The 19,805-nt window shown below is 43.2% G+C and overlaps 1 protein-coding gene across 1 annotated transcript; it reads left to right on the forward strand.

Annotated features, from left to right (window-relative positions):
* The first annotated feature begins 572 nt into the window (after nt 1–572).
* LOC112216982 (ubl carboxyl-terminal hydrolase 18) lies at nt 573–5,599 on the forward strand. The gene is made up of 12 exons (XM_024377167.2): nt 573–648; nt 909–2,264; nt 2,431–2,570; nt 3,026–3,122; nt 3,254–3,384; nt 3,487–3,566; nt 3,691–3,825; nt 3,994–4,089; nt 4,184–4,348; nt 4,528–4,656; nt 4,764–4,807; nt 4,928–5,599. The coding sequence occupies exons 3-12, from the start codon at nt 2,504–2,506 to the stop codon at nt 4,998–5,000; spliced, it is 1,017 nt and encodes a 338-aa protein (XP_024232935.1). The 5' UTR covers nt 573–648; nt 909–2,264; nt 2,431–2,503; the 3' UTR covers nt 5,001–5,599.
* The last annotated feature ends 14,206 nt before the right edge of the window (nt 5,600–19,805 follow it).

A 19,805-nucleotide genomic window follows, 5' to 3' on the forward strand; every position in this document is an offset into this window, starting at 1 on the left:
ACTATAGTTTTGTCAATTTGGGATTTTCTTTATTTTTACTATTTTCTAGATTGTAGAATAATAGAAGAGATCAAAACTATGAAATAACACACATTGAATCATGTAGTAACCCAAAAAGTGTTAAACAAATCAAAATATATTTTCTATTTGAGATTCTTCAAAGTAGCCACCATTTGCCTTGAAGATAGCTTTGCACACTTTATATAATGGCAAATTGTGAACCTCACAACATGAAGTAGTTGTGTACATTATAAGCTTTAAACATTTATAGTACAGTACAGTACTTTTACAGTATCTGCTGATGTGCATCAGTTCAATGTTTGTACGATTAGGGGTTTCCTTCATTTTATGAATATAATCCATCCGTTTTCTTTGCATTAATCACAATTTTGTAAATATTTTGAGAAGTATAATTTTGCTGATTGAAGTAGCACTTTATTCATTCTTATGAACACACCGGAATGTAAGTGTAAAGTTATGCACCAAGAATGAAATTAAACCAAGTGATTGTAATTGTAATGATGGGTGGGTTGACAACGTCACATAAATAATGCGTGCACATTGATGTGGCCGGAAGCCGTACTTTGTTAGGATTCTGAGCGGTCAGATAGCTGGTAACAATGACAAGAAGCTGCTTTATGGGGAATTGTAAGTGGCTCGTTTCAGCTAGTTTTATCTTGTTCTTGATACCATGTCTTGTTTTGAGGTGTTTTGACTGATTTCATGTCAATGCTAATATGGCAAAAAAAAAAGTCACTAGCTAGCTTATCAACAACTGTCATGATGTATTTGAGAGACAACAAGCTTATTGTGCAAATGTATTTAAGTTTTCAATAAACATTTGGAGACATAATAGAGTTAACATGTTGACAACAATCTAAGATAACCCCCTCTGTTTTGCCCCATAGTTGTCAGTTTTGTTGCTAAACAACCAACCCATCTATGAGGACTGCTCCATCTGAGGAGTACCAATATGGCGGACGGTGGCTTCAAAACCTCTCATTGGGCAATATGAATAAATAGCAATCTAGGGTTTATATACATCATTGGTAAAAAATAATAATAATTTAAAAAACAAGTGACCGGGTCCAAAAATCTGACCGTGTCCATTCGAATCCGGGTCTAATTGTCCTCGTTCTGATCTGGGACCAATGTTTTGGACCTGTGAAGTAGGGCGTCAATTGGGCAATATGGCAGTCACCATTCCCTACCTAGCGCAACACCAACAATTTAAAATTGGCAACTAAAATCATTTCAATCCCAATTAAAAGGAAAATGCAGTTTAGCAGGATTAGAGGGCTGGCTTTAGGAACATGCAGAGGGCTCAGAGCAGGGCGAGAAGGCTGTTTGCCCAGCTAGCTGGCTTTAGGACTATGGACAGAGAGAACATTGACGCAGTTCTATAAGATGGCTAGGTAACTGTTTGACTTGACGTGTAACTAAACTTTTGACCCCTGTGCTGAGCTAGTGCGTAGTAGCTAATTGCAGTATGACATGTTTGTAGAATGTTAAGTCCCCTATCGACTGAGGTGAATGAAGCTACAGCAGCCAATGTGATAATGGCTGGAGTGCATTTAGGTTGTTTTTGCTGTTCTCCTAAATGCATTTGAGAGTTTTTGAATTGTGTAGAAATGCAGTAAATGAGCTTAATACCCTAGGTTTAGATTAAATGACACCCCTGCCATGAAGACCTCAACCCCTGGGAGCTTCAAGCTTACAGCTTGATCAGGTTTGTCACTAGGGGGTGCCATCCAACCAACTATGTGGGTTTCATACTGTACTGCTCTGAAGGAGGGCCCAAAAGTTATATATCTTGTCCCATAATAAGTCCCATATCTTCTCTTGCTGCAAAATGTTGCCTCCATGCTGATTTAAAATAGTTGCCTACACAGCTGTCTAGAACTACGTGGACAACCTTTTACATAACAGAAGTCCAATTTTTGTTAACTGTTGCTGCCAACTACTTTATAGTCCTGACATGGAATTTTACAGGCAAATGACAGTCAATGCTGTTTTAAAATACTGTATGTGGCGACCTCCACAAAGCCCAACAATATGATAAAATAGAAATCGGTATAAATTAATGGCACTTAGCCCAAAGTCCGGCAGATGGCGATATAATGGACTCGGTTTCGTTAGTTTCGTTTTTACCTAAAGTTTGCCAGAAATAGAAAGTGAAAGTGATGCTGCGGTAGTCGCCTCAAGTCGCGTCTTTTCCATATGATTTTTTCCCAAGGCTGTGGATAGTCAATGAGATCGATAAAGTAAGTGACATCTTTGCTTAAAATAAATACATTATGTTATATGCAGTGTTTTGGATTCACAAAAATTGCACCCTTAATGTTAGCCTAGTTTCTCAAAGTTAAGTAAACTCAGCTATGTAAAAATGTATGATGACTATCCAGTTATTCATTTGTATTTCACTCACAGGGAGGTGGACCCCTTGGACTTCTTAACTCAACAACAGTAGTCCAGCAATAGATACGATAAAACGATAGCCCTGATGTCACGAAGAAGTTGCTCAATGTTCTACCGTAGTTGGAGTCTACCTATCGAGAGTAGGTCACAAGGTACGGGCTTTGACTGAATGCATATGGTGGAAAGTAGATACTGAAACAAGCCAATGGGCTGGTTATTTTTCCCTGATCACGGGACCTGCTTTACACTTTTCCCTATAACTGAACGCTACTGAGCCGCCATAGGGCCTTGAGTTTTCCCTCTTCCTGATCAGGAAAAAAATCTGACCATAATCAGCCGTAGCATCACTGCAATTTACACCACACACTTTGCATTGATCAATATGGACATAAGCACAGGAGGCTGCTGAGTGAATAGAATGGCATCAAACACATGGAAACCATATATTTACCATATATTTTATGTATTTGATACCATTCCACTGACTCTGCTCCATCAATTACCATCGATTACCAACCTCCTGTGAGACATAATACATTATTATTACTTAACTGTCTGGATAGAATTGAGGCATGCAGCTATGTTCTGATCATATTGATGCCCATAGGCCTAAGAGGTCTGCTGAACTATGGCCTGTCATGCTGTGTGAATGCTCTGCTGCAGTCCTTCTCTGCCACCTGGGAACTGGTAGATCTGCTAGAAGGGTAAGCCAGGTGGCAGGTTACAATACTTTGCTATTAAGAATCAACACGTAACAAAGACATTAGTTAGCTTACTGGTAGTTATCAGGCTGCTTGTGGGAAAGCATTGAGTGCTTGGAATGTTATGTTCTTAGGTGGAACCCAGTTGACAAGGAGAGTGTCCCTTTGTATCTGAGGAAGGTGCTGCTAGCCATGCAGAGTGACCAATCCCAGCCTGCTCCTCATAAAGACTTCCTGCACTGCCTGGACAGAAATTACATCCGCAGTATGAGTAGTCTGTCATTACATAAAAAATTTAAAAATTATGAATTACAAAGAATATCATTTTACTGTCTAACTTTAACATTGACAAGAATGTGTTTCTCAGACAATGTTCAGCAGGATGCAGATGAGGTATTCCTTTCCATTTTAAACCTTATCCAACAACAGATGAGTGACAAGGCCTTGGTATGTACTACTTAAATTGACATAATATTAGATCAACTAAAAAATAACAACAGGGACACCCAACAAAAAGCATGTTGGAGATGATACGATAGGAAGCTTCTCTGTCTGTGTTCTCCATCCCCAGGCTCAGGAGATTCAGTCTCTGTACAAGGTTACCGTGGAGACATACCTTCAGTGTCTAGAATGTACATACATCGAAACTGGGACCAGCTTTCTACTCAGCCTCCCCATGCACATAAGGGAGAGCCATGTCTCCCTGGTGAGGGTTCCCTCAAACTTGGCTCGACTTTTCTCTTATATTGGGATTCTATTCAGTACTTAGCACGGAATGTTACATTGCTCTATTTGATAGCTGTCAAAGGGAGGATGTGGTTTGTTTAAAATGAAAATTTAGTCTCTGTGTCTTTCCTATTCTGTGGTCTTCCAGGAGGACTGCATACGGTTCTTCTTCGAGCTTCAGGAGCTAAGGGATGGAGATAAGTGCTACTGTGAAAGGTGTGGAGAGAAGAAGCCATCCAAACAGGTCAGTTCTTTCTAACTGAAGGGATGTTCCATTGTAGAGACTCTTGTGATTTGCCTGTTAACTTAATTACTCCATTTTGTTCTTTCTTATGTAGGGCTTCAAACTCATCTCCCTGCCCCCTGTCTTGTGTCTTCACCTGAAGAGATTCCGTAATTCCCATGGTTACACCAGGAAACTACACTGCAAAGTCACCTTCCCAGAAACCCTGAACATTTCTGAGATCTTGACAGTAGAGGCACTGTCAGAACGTTATGCACAGGTAGATAGGCAGATGTTTACAATTTTTGTTTGAGGTATGCTAATATACAACATTATGCACATAAAACAATTACACATGGGCCTCTATATAAACACAATTACATTTTATCACAACATCATTGGAGGGAAATAGTACAGCTGTACTGACGGACATCAAATTGTATTTGTTCGTTCTTTCAGAGTGACAGCCAGTACAGTTTGTGTGCAGTCATAGTGCACTCCGGCGATGCCATGTTTGGACACTACACAGCATACCTTCGTCACAAGGACCAGAGCTGGTACCACGCTAATGATAGTTCTGTACGGCAGGTAAGAGAAAATGAGCGGAAGAATGTTTACACCACTCAGCAAGTTTGTATTACACCTATAGGTTTTTTGGTATCATTAAAAGTAACTTAACATTTACACAAACACAGGTTAGCTGGAAGGAAGTACAGAACACCTATGGAGGAAGTCAAAGGTAAGGTTTTAACACAACATGACTTCTCTTTAGAATGACAACATCTCTCAGTAATATACATGATCAATTCTGGGGGGGGAAATGGCATCAGTTGACAGGTGTCTTATCCTTTGTTAACAGAGAAGGCACAGCATATATGCTGCTCTACAGACGGACCCCAGAGGGAAAGCAACAGGAGTGGTCCTCAGGCTGACGGAGCTAAAGGGATAAAGAGTGGAGACTGGAGACCGTAGGAATCAAGGACCAAACACAAGGTGCACAACTACCTATTGGAGGGGTTGTTGTCTTCATTTAGCATTGGGGATGTCATTTATCTGGATGATTTTCACTTTAAAATGATGGGTAATGGGTCATTGTTTATGTGCAATTACATGGATTTGTTTAAGTATATTTGGTGTGGTGTGTATATGTTTAGAGGTCTTGTTTATATTGGATATGTTGGACATTCATAGGGCATTACTGAGCTTAGCCAATAGGTGGCGGCAAAGACCCTTCACCCTGTCATTAGTACAGTCATCTTGTAAACTCCAGAGACTACACCTTCTGAAACCGTTCTGAAACCACTATAAGACGGGTGGTTTGAAGAGAGTGCTGAGTTGAGGTATTCTGGGGGGAAACCTGAAAAAGGCCATTGACTCATTGGTGATAATATTTGCCTGACATGGAAACATGTGACTCACCTTGTTTCAGAACAATTGGTTTATACAGTAGTTACCGGTACTCTGTTCTGTTTTGATTTCACTACCGATATAATGCTGTCAACAGAGAAATAAACGGTCATTTTCCCAGCTAGCACCTGAAAATGCATTGCGTCTTTTTCCAGTTACTGATATGAGCCCTGCAAGACCTAAAACACTCACCTTATGTGCCACAGGCTCTCTCAATACTCGTACTTAAATGTGGTTTGGAATGACATGCATTGAAATGTTATGTTCTTGTATAATCTTCTCTATTGTTATTTTCTTATCTTCTATTTTCTTCTATTTATTCTCATTTGCATATCATCTTTCTCTCAGAAAAGGAGAGAGGCACAGATAAAATATCTCCAATCCACCTATTCCTTCTCAACATACTTTACAGTATATACTTTACAGTGCATGTACAACTGGTATAGGCTGTCTGTCTGGGGAATCTCACACATAGTTAATAAAAACTGTTCCCACTACCCTAGCCAAGACTGAGGACCAGTTGAAATGGTGCCCGTGTGCTCGCTGCCTGCCTCGCGCTGACAGAATGGAAGACATCTGCACAGTGCAGGTTAAGTAGCCTACGTGGGCATCTCCCACCCACAGTCAACGGACAGTAGCAGAGTAATGCGTTCAGTGTGTACAGTGGTGATGTGCAGTTATTTTGCTGGCGTGTCCCTGTTCCTTTTAGATGTTGCATTTCTAGAGTTGACGCTTGAGTCTACTCAACACTACAGAAATGTGACAGTTTTGTAACTAAGTCTTAAACCTCACTCTTGATTGGTAGATATACACTGCTCAAAAAAATAAAGGGAACACTTAAACAACACAATGTAACTCCAAGTCAATCACACTTCTGTGAAATAAAACTGTCCACTTAGGAAGCAACACTGATTGACAATACATTTCACATGCTGTTGTGCAAACGGAATAGACAACAGGTGGAAATTATAGGCAATTAGCAAGACACCCCCAATAAAGGAGTGGTTCTGCAGGTGGTGACCACAGACCACTTCTCAGTTCCTATGCTTCCTGGCTGATGTTTTGGTCACTTTTGAATGCTGGCGGTGCTTTCACTCTAGTGGTAGCATGAGACGGAGTCTACAACCCACACAAGTGGCTCAGGTAGTGCAGCTCATCCAGGATGGCACATCAATGCGAGCTGTGGCAAGAAGGTTTGCTGTGTCTGTCAGCGTAGTGTCCAGAGCATGGAGGCGCTACCAGGAGACAGGCCAGTACATCAGGAGACGTGGAGGAGGCCGTAGGAGGGCAACAACCCAGCAGCAGGACCGCTACCTCTGCCTTTGTGCAAGGAGGAGCACTGCCAGAGCCCTGCAAAATGACCTCCAGCAGGCCACAAATGTGCATGTGTCTGCTCAAACGGTCAGAAACAGACTCCATGAGGGTGGTATGAGGGCCCGACGTCCACAGGTGGGGGTTGTGCTTACAGCCCAACACCGTGCAGGACGTTTGATATTTGCCAGAGAATACCAAGATTGGCAAATTCGCCACTGGCGCCCTGTGCTCTTCACAGATGAAATCAGGTTCACACAGAGCACGTGACAGACGTGACAGAGTCTGGAGACGCCGTGGAGAACGTTCTGCTGCCTGCAACATCCTCCAGCATGACCGGTTTGGCGGTGGGTCAGTCATGGTGTGGGGTGGCATTTCTTTGTGGGGCCGCACAGCCCTCCATGTGCTCGCCAGAGGTAGCCTGACTGCCATTAGGTACCGAGATGAGATCCTCAGACCCCTTGTGAGACCATATGCTGGTGCGGTTGGCCCTGGGTTCCTCCTAATGCAAGACAATGCTAGACCTCATGTGGCTGGAGTGTGTCCGCAGTTCCTGCAAGAGGAAGGCATTGATGCTATGGACTAGCCCGCCCTTTCCCCAGACCTGAATCCAATTGAGCACATCTGGGACATCATGTCTCGCTCCATCCACTAACGCCACGTTGCACCACAGGCTGTCCAGGAGTTGGCAGATGCTTTAGTCCAGGTCTGGGAGGAGATCCCTCAGGAGACCATCCGCCACCTCATCAGGAGCATGCCTAGGCATTGTAGGGAGGTCATACAGGCACGTGGAGGCCACACACACTACTGAGCCTCATTTTGACTTGTTTTAAGGACATTTCATCAAAGTTGGATCAGCCTGTAGTGTGGTTTTCCACTTTATTTTGAGTGTGACTCCAAATCCAGACCTCCATGGGTTGATCAATTTGATTTCCATTGATAATGTTTGTGTGATTTTGTTGTCAGCACATTCAACTATGTAAAGAAAAAAGTATTTAATAAGAATATTTCATTCATTCAGATCTAGGATGTGTTATTTTAGTGTTCCCTTTATTTTTTTGAGCAGTGTATATTTTTGGGCTGCCCCCTATAAATGCTACTCTGTTTTTGAATAAAATCCAATAAAAAGTAATTTGTCACATGCTTCGTAAACAACAGCTGAAATTCTTACTTACTTTCCAACAATACCAACAGAAAAATAATAGATTTGACTTTGATAGTTGAAATAACAGTTTTGAATTTCAGTACTTACAGCAGTAAGACAATGACATAGAACAATGTGCCCAAAATAATTCTGAACTTGGAGTTAGATGATAGACCTCTTACTCTCTTTTTATCTCTCTTTCTCTTCTATTATAGTGGTAATTTAATTATTGATGCCCAGTTACAATGAGGCCAACACTAACCAGGTGTTATTGCGTGAACGTCCCCTAATAGTCACAGGATGGCTGGCGTGTGCCACAATTTTCACTCAGGGAGAACACCTGCCGTGACACACCCCTCCATACCACATCATGTGGCTCCAGTGTACGCTTAACTTACCTTAACATAGGCGACACATTAGCTCCTATTCATACGTATGGCACACGCTACATGTCTGCACCACCATTGTTGAGCCTCCTAGTCTGTCCTTTGTACTGTCATTCCCCACCTGGACAGTGGACACATGGGAGGCACCTTATGAACCGTTCTTGTATTTGGAAGGTTTTCAGTCGGTCTGGGGGGGTATTGGTTACTGTATTGTGTTTACAGGATCTACTCTTCTAGATCTTGGCAAGGTGACTTATCTCTGCCCATAACAGTGACCGTTCTTGACACGCCAAGAGTGAGGGAAGAGACTAATCTAGCATGTGGCCCAGCTGAACTCATTGCCTGACCACAGTGTCATCTAGGTCAGAGGTTCCCAAACTTTTTCACTCAGATCCCTCTTTCTATGGGCACAAGCACTGTTCATGACACAACTGTTCATAGCCCTCTTGTTGGCAGAGAGAACATTTTGCAGGTTTAATGCTTATTTCCTGCAATTCTACACATTTTGTCATGGGGTTCAGAGAACATTTAGCAGTTATAAAAGCACATTTTCTTGCAATTCTACATATTTTGCCATGTCTAATGTGTATTGAGCACCTCCTCCCAGCTGCCCACTGCACTGAGGCTAGGTAACACGGTCACCACCGATAAATCCATGATTATCGAAAACTTCAACAAGCATTTCTCAACGGCTGGCCATGCCTTCCTCCTGGCTACTCCAACCTCGACCAACAGCTCCACCCCCCCCCCCCGCAGCTACTCGCTCAAGCCTCTCCAGGTTCTCCTTTACCCAAATCCAGATAGCAGATGTTATGAAAGAGCTGCAAAACCTGGACTCGTACAAATCAGCTGGGCTTGACAATCTGGACCCTCTATTTCTGAAACTATCCGCTGCCATTGTCACAACCCCTATTACCAGCCTGTTCAATCTCTCTTTCATATCGTCTGAGATCCCCAAGGATTGGAAAGCTGCCGCAGTCATCCCCCTCTTCAAAGGGGGAGACACCCTGGACCCAAACTGTTACAGACCTATATACATCCTGCCCTGCCTATCTAAAGTCTTCGAAAGCCAAGTCAACAAACAGGTCACTGACCATCTCGAATCCCACCGTACCTTCTCCGCTGTGCAATCTGGTTTCCGAGCCAGTCACGGGTGCACCTCAGCCACGCTCAAGGTACTAAACGATATCATAACCGCCATCGATAAAAGACAGTACTGTGCAGCCGTCTTCATTGACCTGGACAAGGCTTTCGACTCCGTCAATCACCATATTCTTATCGGCAGACTCAGTAGCCTCGGTTTTTCTAATGACTGCCTTGCCTGGTTCACCAACTACTTTGCAGACAGAGTTCAGTGTGTCAAATCGGAGGGCATGTTGTCCGGTCCTCTGGCAGTCTCTATGGGGGTGCCACAGGGTTCAATTCTCAGGCCGACTCTTTTCTCTGTATATATCATTGATGTTGCTCTTGCTGCGGGAGATTCCCTGATCCACCTCTACGTAGACGACACGATTCTGTATACTTCCGGCCCTTCCTTGGACACTGTGCTATCTAACCTCCAAACGAGCTTCAACGCCATACAACACTCCTTCCGTGGCCTCCAACTGCTCTTAAACGCTAGTAAAACCAAATGCATGCTTTTCAACCATTCGCTGCCTGCACCCGCACGCCCGACTAGAATCACCACCCTGGATGGTTCCGACCTAGAATATGTGGACAACTATAAATACCTAGGTGTCTGGCTAGACTGTAAACTCTCCTTCCAGACTCATATCAAACATCTCCAATCTAAAATCAAATCTAGAGTCGGCTTTCTATTCCGCAACAAAGCCTCCTTCACTCATGCCGCCAAACTTACCCTAGTAAAACTGACTATCCTACCGATCCTCGACTTCGGCGATGTCATCTACAAAATAGCTCCCAATACTCTACTCAGCAAACTGGATGCAGTTTATCACAGTGCCATCCGTTTTGTTACTAAAGCACCTTATACCACCCACCACTGCAACCTGTATGCTCTAGTCGGCTGGCCCTCGCTACATATTCATTGCCAGACCCACTGGCTCCAGGTCATCTACAAGTCCATGCTAGGTAAAGCTCCACCTTATCTCAGTTCACTGGTCACGATGGCAACACCCACCCGTAGCACGCGCTCCAGCAGGTGTATCTCACTGATCATCCCTAAAGCCAACACCTCATTTGGCCGCCTTTCGTTCCAGTTCTCTGCTGCCTGTGACTGGAACGAATTGCAAAAATCGCTGAAGTTGGAGACTTTTATCTCCCTCACCAACTTCAAACATCTGCTATCTGAGCAGCTAACCGATCGCTGCAGCTGTACATAGTCTATCGGTAAATAGCCCACCCAATTTACCTACCTCATCCCCATACTGTTTATATTTATTTACTTTTCTGCTCTTTTGCACACCAGTATCTCTACCTGTACATGACCATCTGATCATTTATCTCTCCAGTGTTAATCTGCTAAATTGTAATTATTCACCTACCTCCTCATGCCTTTTGCACACATTGTATATAGACTCTTTTTTTCTTCTTTTTTTTCTACTGTGTTATTGACTTGTTAATTGTTTACTCCATGTGTAACTCTGTGTTGTCTGTTCACACTGCTATGCTTTATCTTGGCCAGGTGGCAGTTGTAAATGAGAACTTGTTCTACCTGGTTAAATAAAGGTGAAATAAATCAAATAAAATACAAATTGGTGTGATATTTGAGTGACTCGAACATTACTACAAAGTCTATGGGCTAAAAAACCTAGCTAAAAAAACTTTAGCTGACATGGGCTACTTGATCTGGACATTTCTGACAAGTTATAAATAGCTCTCTAAGGTATGAAATGACTGACATGACAAGAGGAAAACTGATGATGTACTACCCAATTTAGAAATTGTACCTTGTGCATTCTTTCTACTCTTACAACTTTCAAGAGTAAGTTGAAAGTCGGACTGAGTTCCCCAAAAAACTGATGTAGGTGATGATATTCTACAGGCTTTGCTGTCTGGAAACTCTCAAGTGCTAGTGTTGTCTTTGGGCAAGGTTTCCTAATGCTTTGGGTTCTTTATTTATGTGTGTGTACCAGTTACTAGGAGAGTGTGGATGGTTTATGGTGCATTTCAGGAGCTCAGGTCAGTGGTTTGCTTGAGAATGTGAGTGAATCTTTGTGACATATCCCTACCCAACCCAGTATTCCGTCTGTCTTGCCAAAGATGGCAGTTTCAGAATTCAACATGGCTTCCTTTGGGCATTTCTCACTGCTTTCATCCACTTAGTAGCTGTGAAAGAGGGGTGTTACATCACTGGTGTCATCCGTCCAGTCTTCCTTCCTTCCTCTTTAGCAGTGTTTACTGCACAGTATATGCTGCTGCTCAGAGGATTCCATTCACAGAAATGCCCGTTGACTCTCAGGGCTTAGTAGTCTAAAGCAATATTTTCTAATTATTCAGAGGACAATGACTTTCATAGGATTGAGAGACAAACCCCCCTTTGTGTTGCCTTTGCAGTCACCATCTCGTATCTAGTTCCAGGACATTGCCAATGGCGTTAGTTAGAATAGTTTGATTTAGTGCTGAATTTTCACCTACTTCACCATGAAGAAAAGCCTACGTTCCTCCATATGTCCAATGACAACTACTTTAATCTCTGATTTCCACCCTGTCATGACTAAGCCTACTCTTCTATTTTAATCTTAGTCAACCTGTCATCATGAAACCTCTAGCTTATCTACCGGCTGTCGTGGTTATGTAATGGGTTTTCAAAGAGGAAATGAATCTGCTTCACTCTCCGTGTTGAGTGTGCAGACCCTGGTGTCCATGGTGAAGGGAGGATGTAAATAATAACAAACAAGAGCTGAATGCGAATGTCTTTTGGATCACTTTGATATTTCCATTCGTATCAATGTAGAAAAATATAATGGAATGTAGCACTGAAACACTATCCACTTGTTGTCTCTTGAAAATGAAAGGTGCATGATTCTGACCTGCCACAATAGGTTTATCAAAAATGATAGCTGTACCGTCTAGTGGTAAATGTAGACCAACGCCTAATTCTTGTGAGATGGTCTTCCATCTGTTGAGCAGTGAGACATCCATCTGTCAGTTCATTGTGGAGGTATCCCTGTGATGTACTTTGATTGGTGGCCTGTGACACTTCACCGTTGCTTCTAGGGTCATGACCCTTGACTCATATTGATGTCAGCACTGACTGACTGTGAATGCAGGCATGTGTTCCTACGATACTCTGTCTAAATGGTATTCCTAATAGTCCTAGGTTCCTACCAGTAACCCTTGTCTAAGATTCACTCATAAATTAAACTGTCTGGAAACAATAGAATCTTTTCTCTGGTCATATATAGGCTGCCGTGCTTCAGCTTTCCCCTTCTGAGTTCATAAAATATATCCTCTCCAGAGGGAGTCTGGACCTCATGAAGTTTACCTCTCCCCTCGGTCAGCTTTGCTCCCAATGAGTCTAGTTGGCATGAGGGTGGTAAAACTAAAGCTGTACATCTGCTGTGTTTTCTAAGAGGATGTTGTATCATATGTCTGACCACCATAACTAAAGATTCAAAGACTGAGGGAGAGGTGTGGTTCGGATTTGGTTCGCTTTTTGTTGTTGTCACCCAGGAAATGAACTCAGACAATCTTATCTTCTTCAGAGCGTTGGCTAACAGCTAACATGATATGATGTCCCAGTCTCTATTCATTCTACCTCTATTACTACCCCTCTGTTAGCACCTTATCTTCGTTAGTTGTCAGACCGGGATTCCAGGCCAGATCAGTGATCTGTCTCACTCCGTGAGATAGGCCTTCTCAGGTTGCAGGGGAGAAACGGTCCTCTCTGTTGTCTTCACACAGGGCCCTTATAGCTGGCCCTGCCTGTGCATGCCATCGCAAAAACCTCTGTATTCTCTTGCTCCAACATGTACAGCGGCATCCAATGGTTCCCACGCTTACAGTGATTTTTTATTTTGGCTGGTATTGCAAATGATTGCAAATGTTTAGATTCCTCTCAAGTTTCTTGTCCAAGCAGTTACTCATGGCTTATGAAGCCTATCCAATTTAACAACATTCATATCAGAAGAGCAGTATGCTGCCATATCATGTCAGGAAATAGGTGCATCGGTTTAAGAATTACATCACAAATGACTCTTCTGCAGAGAGCAGTCCACTTTAGGCTATGACATAACGACTTTTAATGAATTTATGCAGCGATTGTAACCCTTCTCTTAGCAGTGCTGGAAGCTCAGACTATGGTTATTTCATCTAGCATCTTCAGGTCTCTCTCACTGTACTGTACTGCAAGCATGCAGGAACATATAGACTTAGAACCTCAGGCTAAACGGCTGCCTCATCATTCCAAGCTCTGGGCTGAAGTGATAAGTCCAAAGCACAGTGTTGTATCTGCTCCTGACACATTTGGGGTGTGTCCCGAAACACCCTATTCTCTATTCCCAAAGGGATCTGGTCAAAAGTAGTGCATTATATTGAGAATAGGGTGCCATTTGGGACGCTAACCTTAGATAGCGATCGTGTTGAGTGTGCTATGCGTGCAATCAGTTCTCTCATCAGCAGAAAAGTTAATGATTTGTGCAGGGGGGTGTGTGGGGGGAGGCTCTTGTGACCCGTGACACAAACTGAAACTGTCCTGTGCAAACATACTTTTTTGCCTCTCTGCTTGTGCCCCTTCACCATGTTTAAACATTCATCCAGACTGTATGTACTGTTCATTTGCTAAGGATTGTGGACTTGGCTCCTTCGAGCCGAGGTATCAACTGTCAAACCTTTTTGACCTGTTCTCTTCTTCAGCCGCTCCTATTTCCGGACAAAGGCCCTCTAATGCAGGTAGCTGATGTTGGCATTCCGGCTGGATTCCTACCTTGGAGAAGTTGCTGGGATCTGGAGGAAAAATGCATGAAAACAAAGGCAGACTCTCATTCACAGGGTTTAAAGTTCTGTGGGAAAGTGTGGGCAGGACAGGAGGTGTATGGCAGTGGAATGTGAACCTTGGCATAGCTCACCAGTTACTATGACAGTGACACACACAGCCTTGCAGACTGATAGGCTGGAGGTCCATAGAGAGAGAGAGAGAGAGAGAGAGAGAGAAAGGCAGCTATATAATAGGGTGTGATCTTAGTCAAGAGGACAGAGCAGAGTTCTTTTTTTAACATTTAGGCCTAGACTGTTGTTTTAGATCTTCCTTTGTAGACGTGTTTGGAGACATTCAACAAACCATCAATCTATCATGAGACATGATTGACAGAGATTGGCCGAGGGGACTTCTGATTCCTCTTAACCCCAGACCAGACTGTCCTATGGGTCTTCTCAATGGTGTCCTCCTCCTAAAGATCAGGAGGCATTTGAACATAGCGTAGCATACGAATGATCAGTCTTCTGTTGAAAAAGTTAAGTTACATTGTCTGAATCCTTACATCGTTCTATGGTAGCCAGGCTAGTTCTACAACACGATCACACTTTTTGAGGAGTGAGACAAGGAGAGTTCAAGGTTGAGTAAGGTTTGTTAAGGTTCTGACCTCACCTTACTCCAACTACTATGACCCTCCTCTGAGTTGTATCTGAGCGGTGGTCTGTGAAGATTAAGTGCTCCGCTCTGCTCTTAGCAGAAGAGGAGCCCAGATGGTCTCGAAAATTAATTTTTAACTTAAGGGGATGTGAAATGAGCTGGACAGTGGCCAAATGTTGTCAAATGGCCGCTGTCACGTACCTTTGAATGCTTCGGCCCCCCAAAAAACATTCCCTCTGTGAAAGTTCTGTATCTACCATGAAAAGCCTCCTACTTCTGAGGCTGAGAAACATCAAACAACATTGATAAACATCCTGAATGTCATCTGTTGATAAACACCCCAGTCATTTTCAAATGTAATCTTGTTTAGAACTTTCTCTTGTCTTAACCTGCCATCTGTTCATCTTGTTTTATGTATGTGTTGGTTGGTTCTTCTTAGACACAGATATCATGATGTGCATTCTTGTCTTGCAGTTTCTGAGAGCTTCAGGCCACTGCTATATTTAAATGAAAACTCCACCCAAAAACTATATTTTGATATTAGTTTCATTAGTCCATTCTTGACATAGTCACAACATGTTGTGTTTGCCAGCAATCACATTTTCAAGATATGTAACTTTCAAAATACAGAAATCCTCGGCGTAGGATGCATTATGCATCATATGAAGCTGTGTTTTGCATCATATGAAGCTGTGTTTTGCATCATACGAAGCTGTGTTTTGCATCATATGATGCAAAATCCATCATACGCGGTGATCTTTGTATTTTGAAAGTTACATATCTTGAAAATGTGATTGCTGACAAACACAACATGTTGGGACTATGTCAAGAATGGACTAATGAAACAAGTACCGGAGTTTCCCTGTCATATAAGACTACACAACAGTCATTGGAAGTCACTGCACCAGCAGTATTGTTTTTACTATTTCCATTACACTCCTAAATAGTGCAAAACAAATATTTCTTTCTTAGAAACGGGTTATAGAAAGAGCTTATACTCCTGGTGGGGAGTGTGTGTGGAGTGTGTGGTTGGAGAGTTCTGGATGAATTACATGGGGAAATGAAAGGAGGCCTGCTGTAACCCACAGGTCCATTCTGGGAGAGGAGACAGCCTCTGATGTGGCTTTATAACATTTCCTAAAAAGCGCAAAGCCCCCTGGGATGATACCAAAACCAGTCATCAATGAAGTGGTGTGCGCGTGTGTGTGTGCCTCACTATGCTGTATTGTTCATCCTTCCTTTGATATCTGAGGATACAGTTGGCTATCTGTGGCTTCCCACACACAAAAAAGTATGTCCTCCAGAGCCCTAGAAGAGGCCAGGGGAGCACACCCCATCAGGCAGTTGTTTTCTCTCCTTTACACAGTGTTGTGTCTTCAGGGGTGTGGTTCATTATAGCTGAAGCCCTCTATAGAGGTCCTGCCTTGGAGGCATTTTGTGCTTTCTCACAGCTATGACATCAGTCATGCACACCCATCTGTAGCCTGGGTTGTTATCTGAGACAGCTGGTGCACTAATATCTACTTTCGGCGTGTTTGTAATTCAATTCTTACACAACCTTTGATTTTGCACCGCAAAGTGATGTAAGCACCTTTTAATATTGAGGAAATATTAATTATGTATTAGAAGTCTGTATTTATGCAGTTTGTACAGTCAAATCCTCCTTGTTTTAAGCCTTCAGCTCCTTTTCTGTGCCTGTGTGAGGCACATTCATTCGGCTTGAGACCCAACCCTCTCTAGTCCAAACCCCCGCTCATCTGCAGTCTGTTATGGCGGACCGGGGGATGACATCATGTTCGTCTCGGAGAGAGCAGTTGCTGGTAATTGGCGCGCTCTACTCCACCAGCGATGCGGGCCAAACGGAACACACACGGCGGAGCCAGGCAATGCAAGTCAGATGCACTGCTGGGTTTTTCCAGAGTGGCTGACTTGACTGGGGCCACAGAGAGAGCCAGATACAAGAGGCCTCCGAGAGGGGGCTGCTCCAACTGTAAATGTCAGAAATGAATGAAGGGGCCTCAACCCTAAATTGAATCTGATATAATGCGCTCCAGGCTAGCCCAGACGTTTGATCTGATTCACAATGTGGCGCTGTCGTCGACGTCGACGGGGATAGAGCTGTGCCTATTCTGGATGTTATGACATGGCAGAAAGGATTTTCATGTGTTCTTGGATGCTTTTGTGGAATCAGAGCTAGGCGTACATCAATGAGTGCACAGTTACCCACACAGCTTTCCATTAAAGTTGCATTGGAGCTCTGTACCTCTGTAGATCTCTCTGGTCAATAGGCCTAGAATGGTAAAATCAACCCTCTGTATCGCCGTTTCAAAGCGGCTGCAAACATCTTAACGTCGTGCAGGGAGCATGTTTTTGTATCTTTGGTCTTTATAATACAAAGGTCCACGAGGCATTTACCTCTTATTCTGAAACCCTTAGTGCATGTTTGGTGATGGTAGGACGATTACACATCTGGAAATAAGATTAGGCATTTGTTCACGGTTTAGATGTGTGTCCTGGGGACGCAAATTACATCAGTGGGACAATAACATGCAGCCATTTTTTGTGGCAATGTGAGCTGAGGCGAATTGGCTACAGTGAATATGTGAAAAAAGGATGCTTTTGCCCTCTCTTTGGCCAGCCATCCACCTCTGTCTTGCAAAGGATCCTATTTGTTTGTACAGAGAGCTTTCACCATGTTTCCTGCTATGTGGTTGTTGAAGGAAACACCAGAGGCGAGGCATGTTGATTCTGTGATATTGTTGTTTGTAGAAATGTTGCATAAGCTTCCTCCTCATCTTTGTTGTTATCTGTAGATGTTGTGAGAACATGTTCGCTGCAGTTGGCACATCTGGGAAAACCCCTAGACTATGACAAACAAGTGAGGGCAGAGATGAGCGTGTTGGCACGTGCCCGTCTCCCACCTTCTCAGCCACGTTTGAGAGCGCTGGTGCCCCATATACTTATGCGAGACAGTCTGGGTGGTGAATGGAGGGCAGGGCGAGAGGCTCAGCTTGCCTCGCAGGTGGTGAGAAGAGATCATCACAGTTCCTGTGAAGAACAAAGTGCAACTCTGTGTGTCTGTGGGTAAAGAGCAGAGCATGCAGAACTGTCAGAGGAAGTGCCCATGCAGACTTACCAGCTTTGGGCAGATGACTCACTGACAATAAAATGAGATGTGTACTGTAGAGTGGTTGTTGCAATAGCCAGGCCTTGAATTTGTTAATGCATCATATAAGTGGGTATCTTAGGCAAGATAGTGGTGTAATTTCTTTGTCTTTGCAGTCCCCACCTATTTAATTAATTTCCATTAAAGTGAAGAAATCTTTGAATCACACTTAATGTAAGATACAAATGTATTTTTAAATTTTTTATTTTTGTATTATTTTTATTTCACCTTTATTTAACCAGGTAGGCTAGTTGAGAACAAGTTCTCATTTACAACTGCCACCTGGCCAAGATAAAGCATAGCAGTGTGAACAGACAACACAGAGTTACACATGGAGTAAACAATTAACAAGTCAATAACACAGTAGAAAAAAAGAAAAAAAAAGAGAGTCTAAATACAATGTGTGCAAAAGGCATGAGGAGGTAGGCGAATAATTACAATTTTGCAGATTAACACTGGAGTGATAAATTATCAGATGGTCATGTACAGGTAGAGATACTGGTGTGCAAAAGAGCAGAAAAGTAAATAAATATGAACAGTATGGGGATGAGGTAGGTAAATTGGGTGGGCTATTTACCGATAGACTATGTACAGCTGCAGCGATCGGTTAGCTGCTCAGATAGCAGATGTTTGAAGTTGGTGAGGGAGATAAAAGTCTCCAACTTCAGCGATTTTTGCAATTCGTTCCAGTCACAGGCAGCAGAGAACTGGAACGAAAGGCAGCCAAATGAGGTGTTGGCTTTAGGGATGATCAGTGAGATACACCTGCTGGAGCGCGTGCTACGGGTGGGTGTTGCCATCGTGACCAGTGAACTGAGATAAGGCGGAGCTTTACCTAGCATGGACTTGTAGATGATCTGAAGCCAGTGGGTCTGGCGACGAATATGTAGCGAGAATATAAGCTATTCCTCGTTATAATTTATTCTCTGTGGACTGTGTTGGGAAATGCTTGCTAGTTTTAGTTTGGCTGGTGTACACCGTTACAGTGATGACCTAGCCTCCTGACTTCCTGTGACAAGTCATCTTAGGACAGGAAGTGCAGCTTGTGAAGGGTGACCCAGCTAGCTCCAGTCAAAGCCTATCTCATGACACTGCCTATTGGCTTGACTGTGAGAAAAGATGTTTCCAATACGGCTGAAGCACCTTTCCTTTTCTTCTACAGTAACTCACTGCCGAGGCATATTTTCCAGCACACCCTCTCCCAACTGGTGAGCTAGCTGTCGAGGCAGCAACAGTGCCTGAGGGAGGAAATTATTGTAGCATATGGGAATGCGTTATCACTCCTCATTCCCCCAGTAGATCCCTCATGCTTCATACTGTACGCCACACTTGGTAGAACCTTATCAGTTAGATGTGAAGAAACACGTTGCAGCTCTGACCGAATGACATGTTTTCTATCTGTCCCCCCATTTGATGTGAATTGTTCCTGACATGTAATGTCAGCCAATGTCTATTCTAAGGTCATGTATATTGAAATGCATTTGCCAAATGTCATGTTGGTTCTTGGTGTTAGCTAGCACACAGTGGAAAGTGGCTGTATCATGTTCCCCTTGTATGTATCACTCTCTTGAGGAAGCAGACACAGCTGGGTAGTGATAGCTCTGTTGTTCTTCTTCCCATTTTAACAGTCAGATTGAAAGCAGGACACAGTGTACACTGTCATAGCCTGTTTGTCCACTTATATGGCTGCCTGTATGTCTGTCTGCTTACCGGTAGGTGCATTGTCACCTGACTTCCTTTGCTTGTGTCATGTTGACTTGACCTCTTAAATGCACTGTAGTGCTGCATGGA

The sequence above is a fragment of the Oncorhynchus tshawytscha genome, linkage group LG17 (assembly GCF_018296145.1).
Source record: "Oncorhynchus tshawytscha isolate Ot180627B linkage group LG17, Otsh_v2.0, whole genome shotgun sequence".
Taxonomy (NCBI): domain Eukaryota; kingdom Metazoa; phylum Chordata; class Actinopteri; order Salmoniformes; family Salmonidae; genus Oncorhynchus; species Oncorhynchus tshawytscha.

What these genes read in the sequence shown, in the direction of transcription:
- LOC112216982 (XM_024377167.2), top strand. Translation starts at nt 2,504, where the DNA reads ATGTCACGAAGAAGTTGCTCAATGTTCTACCGTAGTTGGAGTCTACCT. An exon ending in GGACAGAAATTACATCCGCA is followed by an intron (nt 3,385 to 3,486) that starts GTATGAGTAGTC and finishes TGTGTTTCTCAG; the next exon opens with ACAATGTTCAGCAGGATGCA. An exon ending in GGGAGAGCCATGTCTCCCTG is followed by an intron (nt 3,826 to 3,993) that starts GTGAGGGTTCCC and finishes GTGGTCTTCCAG; the next exon opens with GAGGACTGCATACGGTTCTT.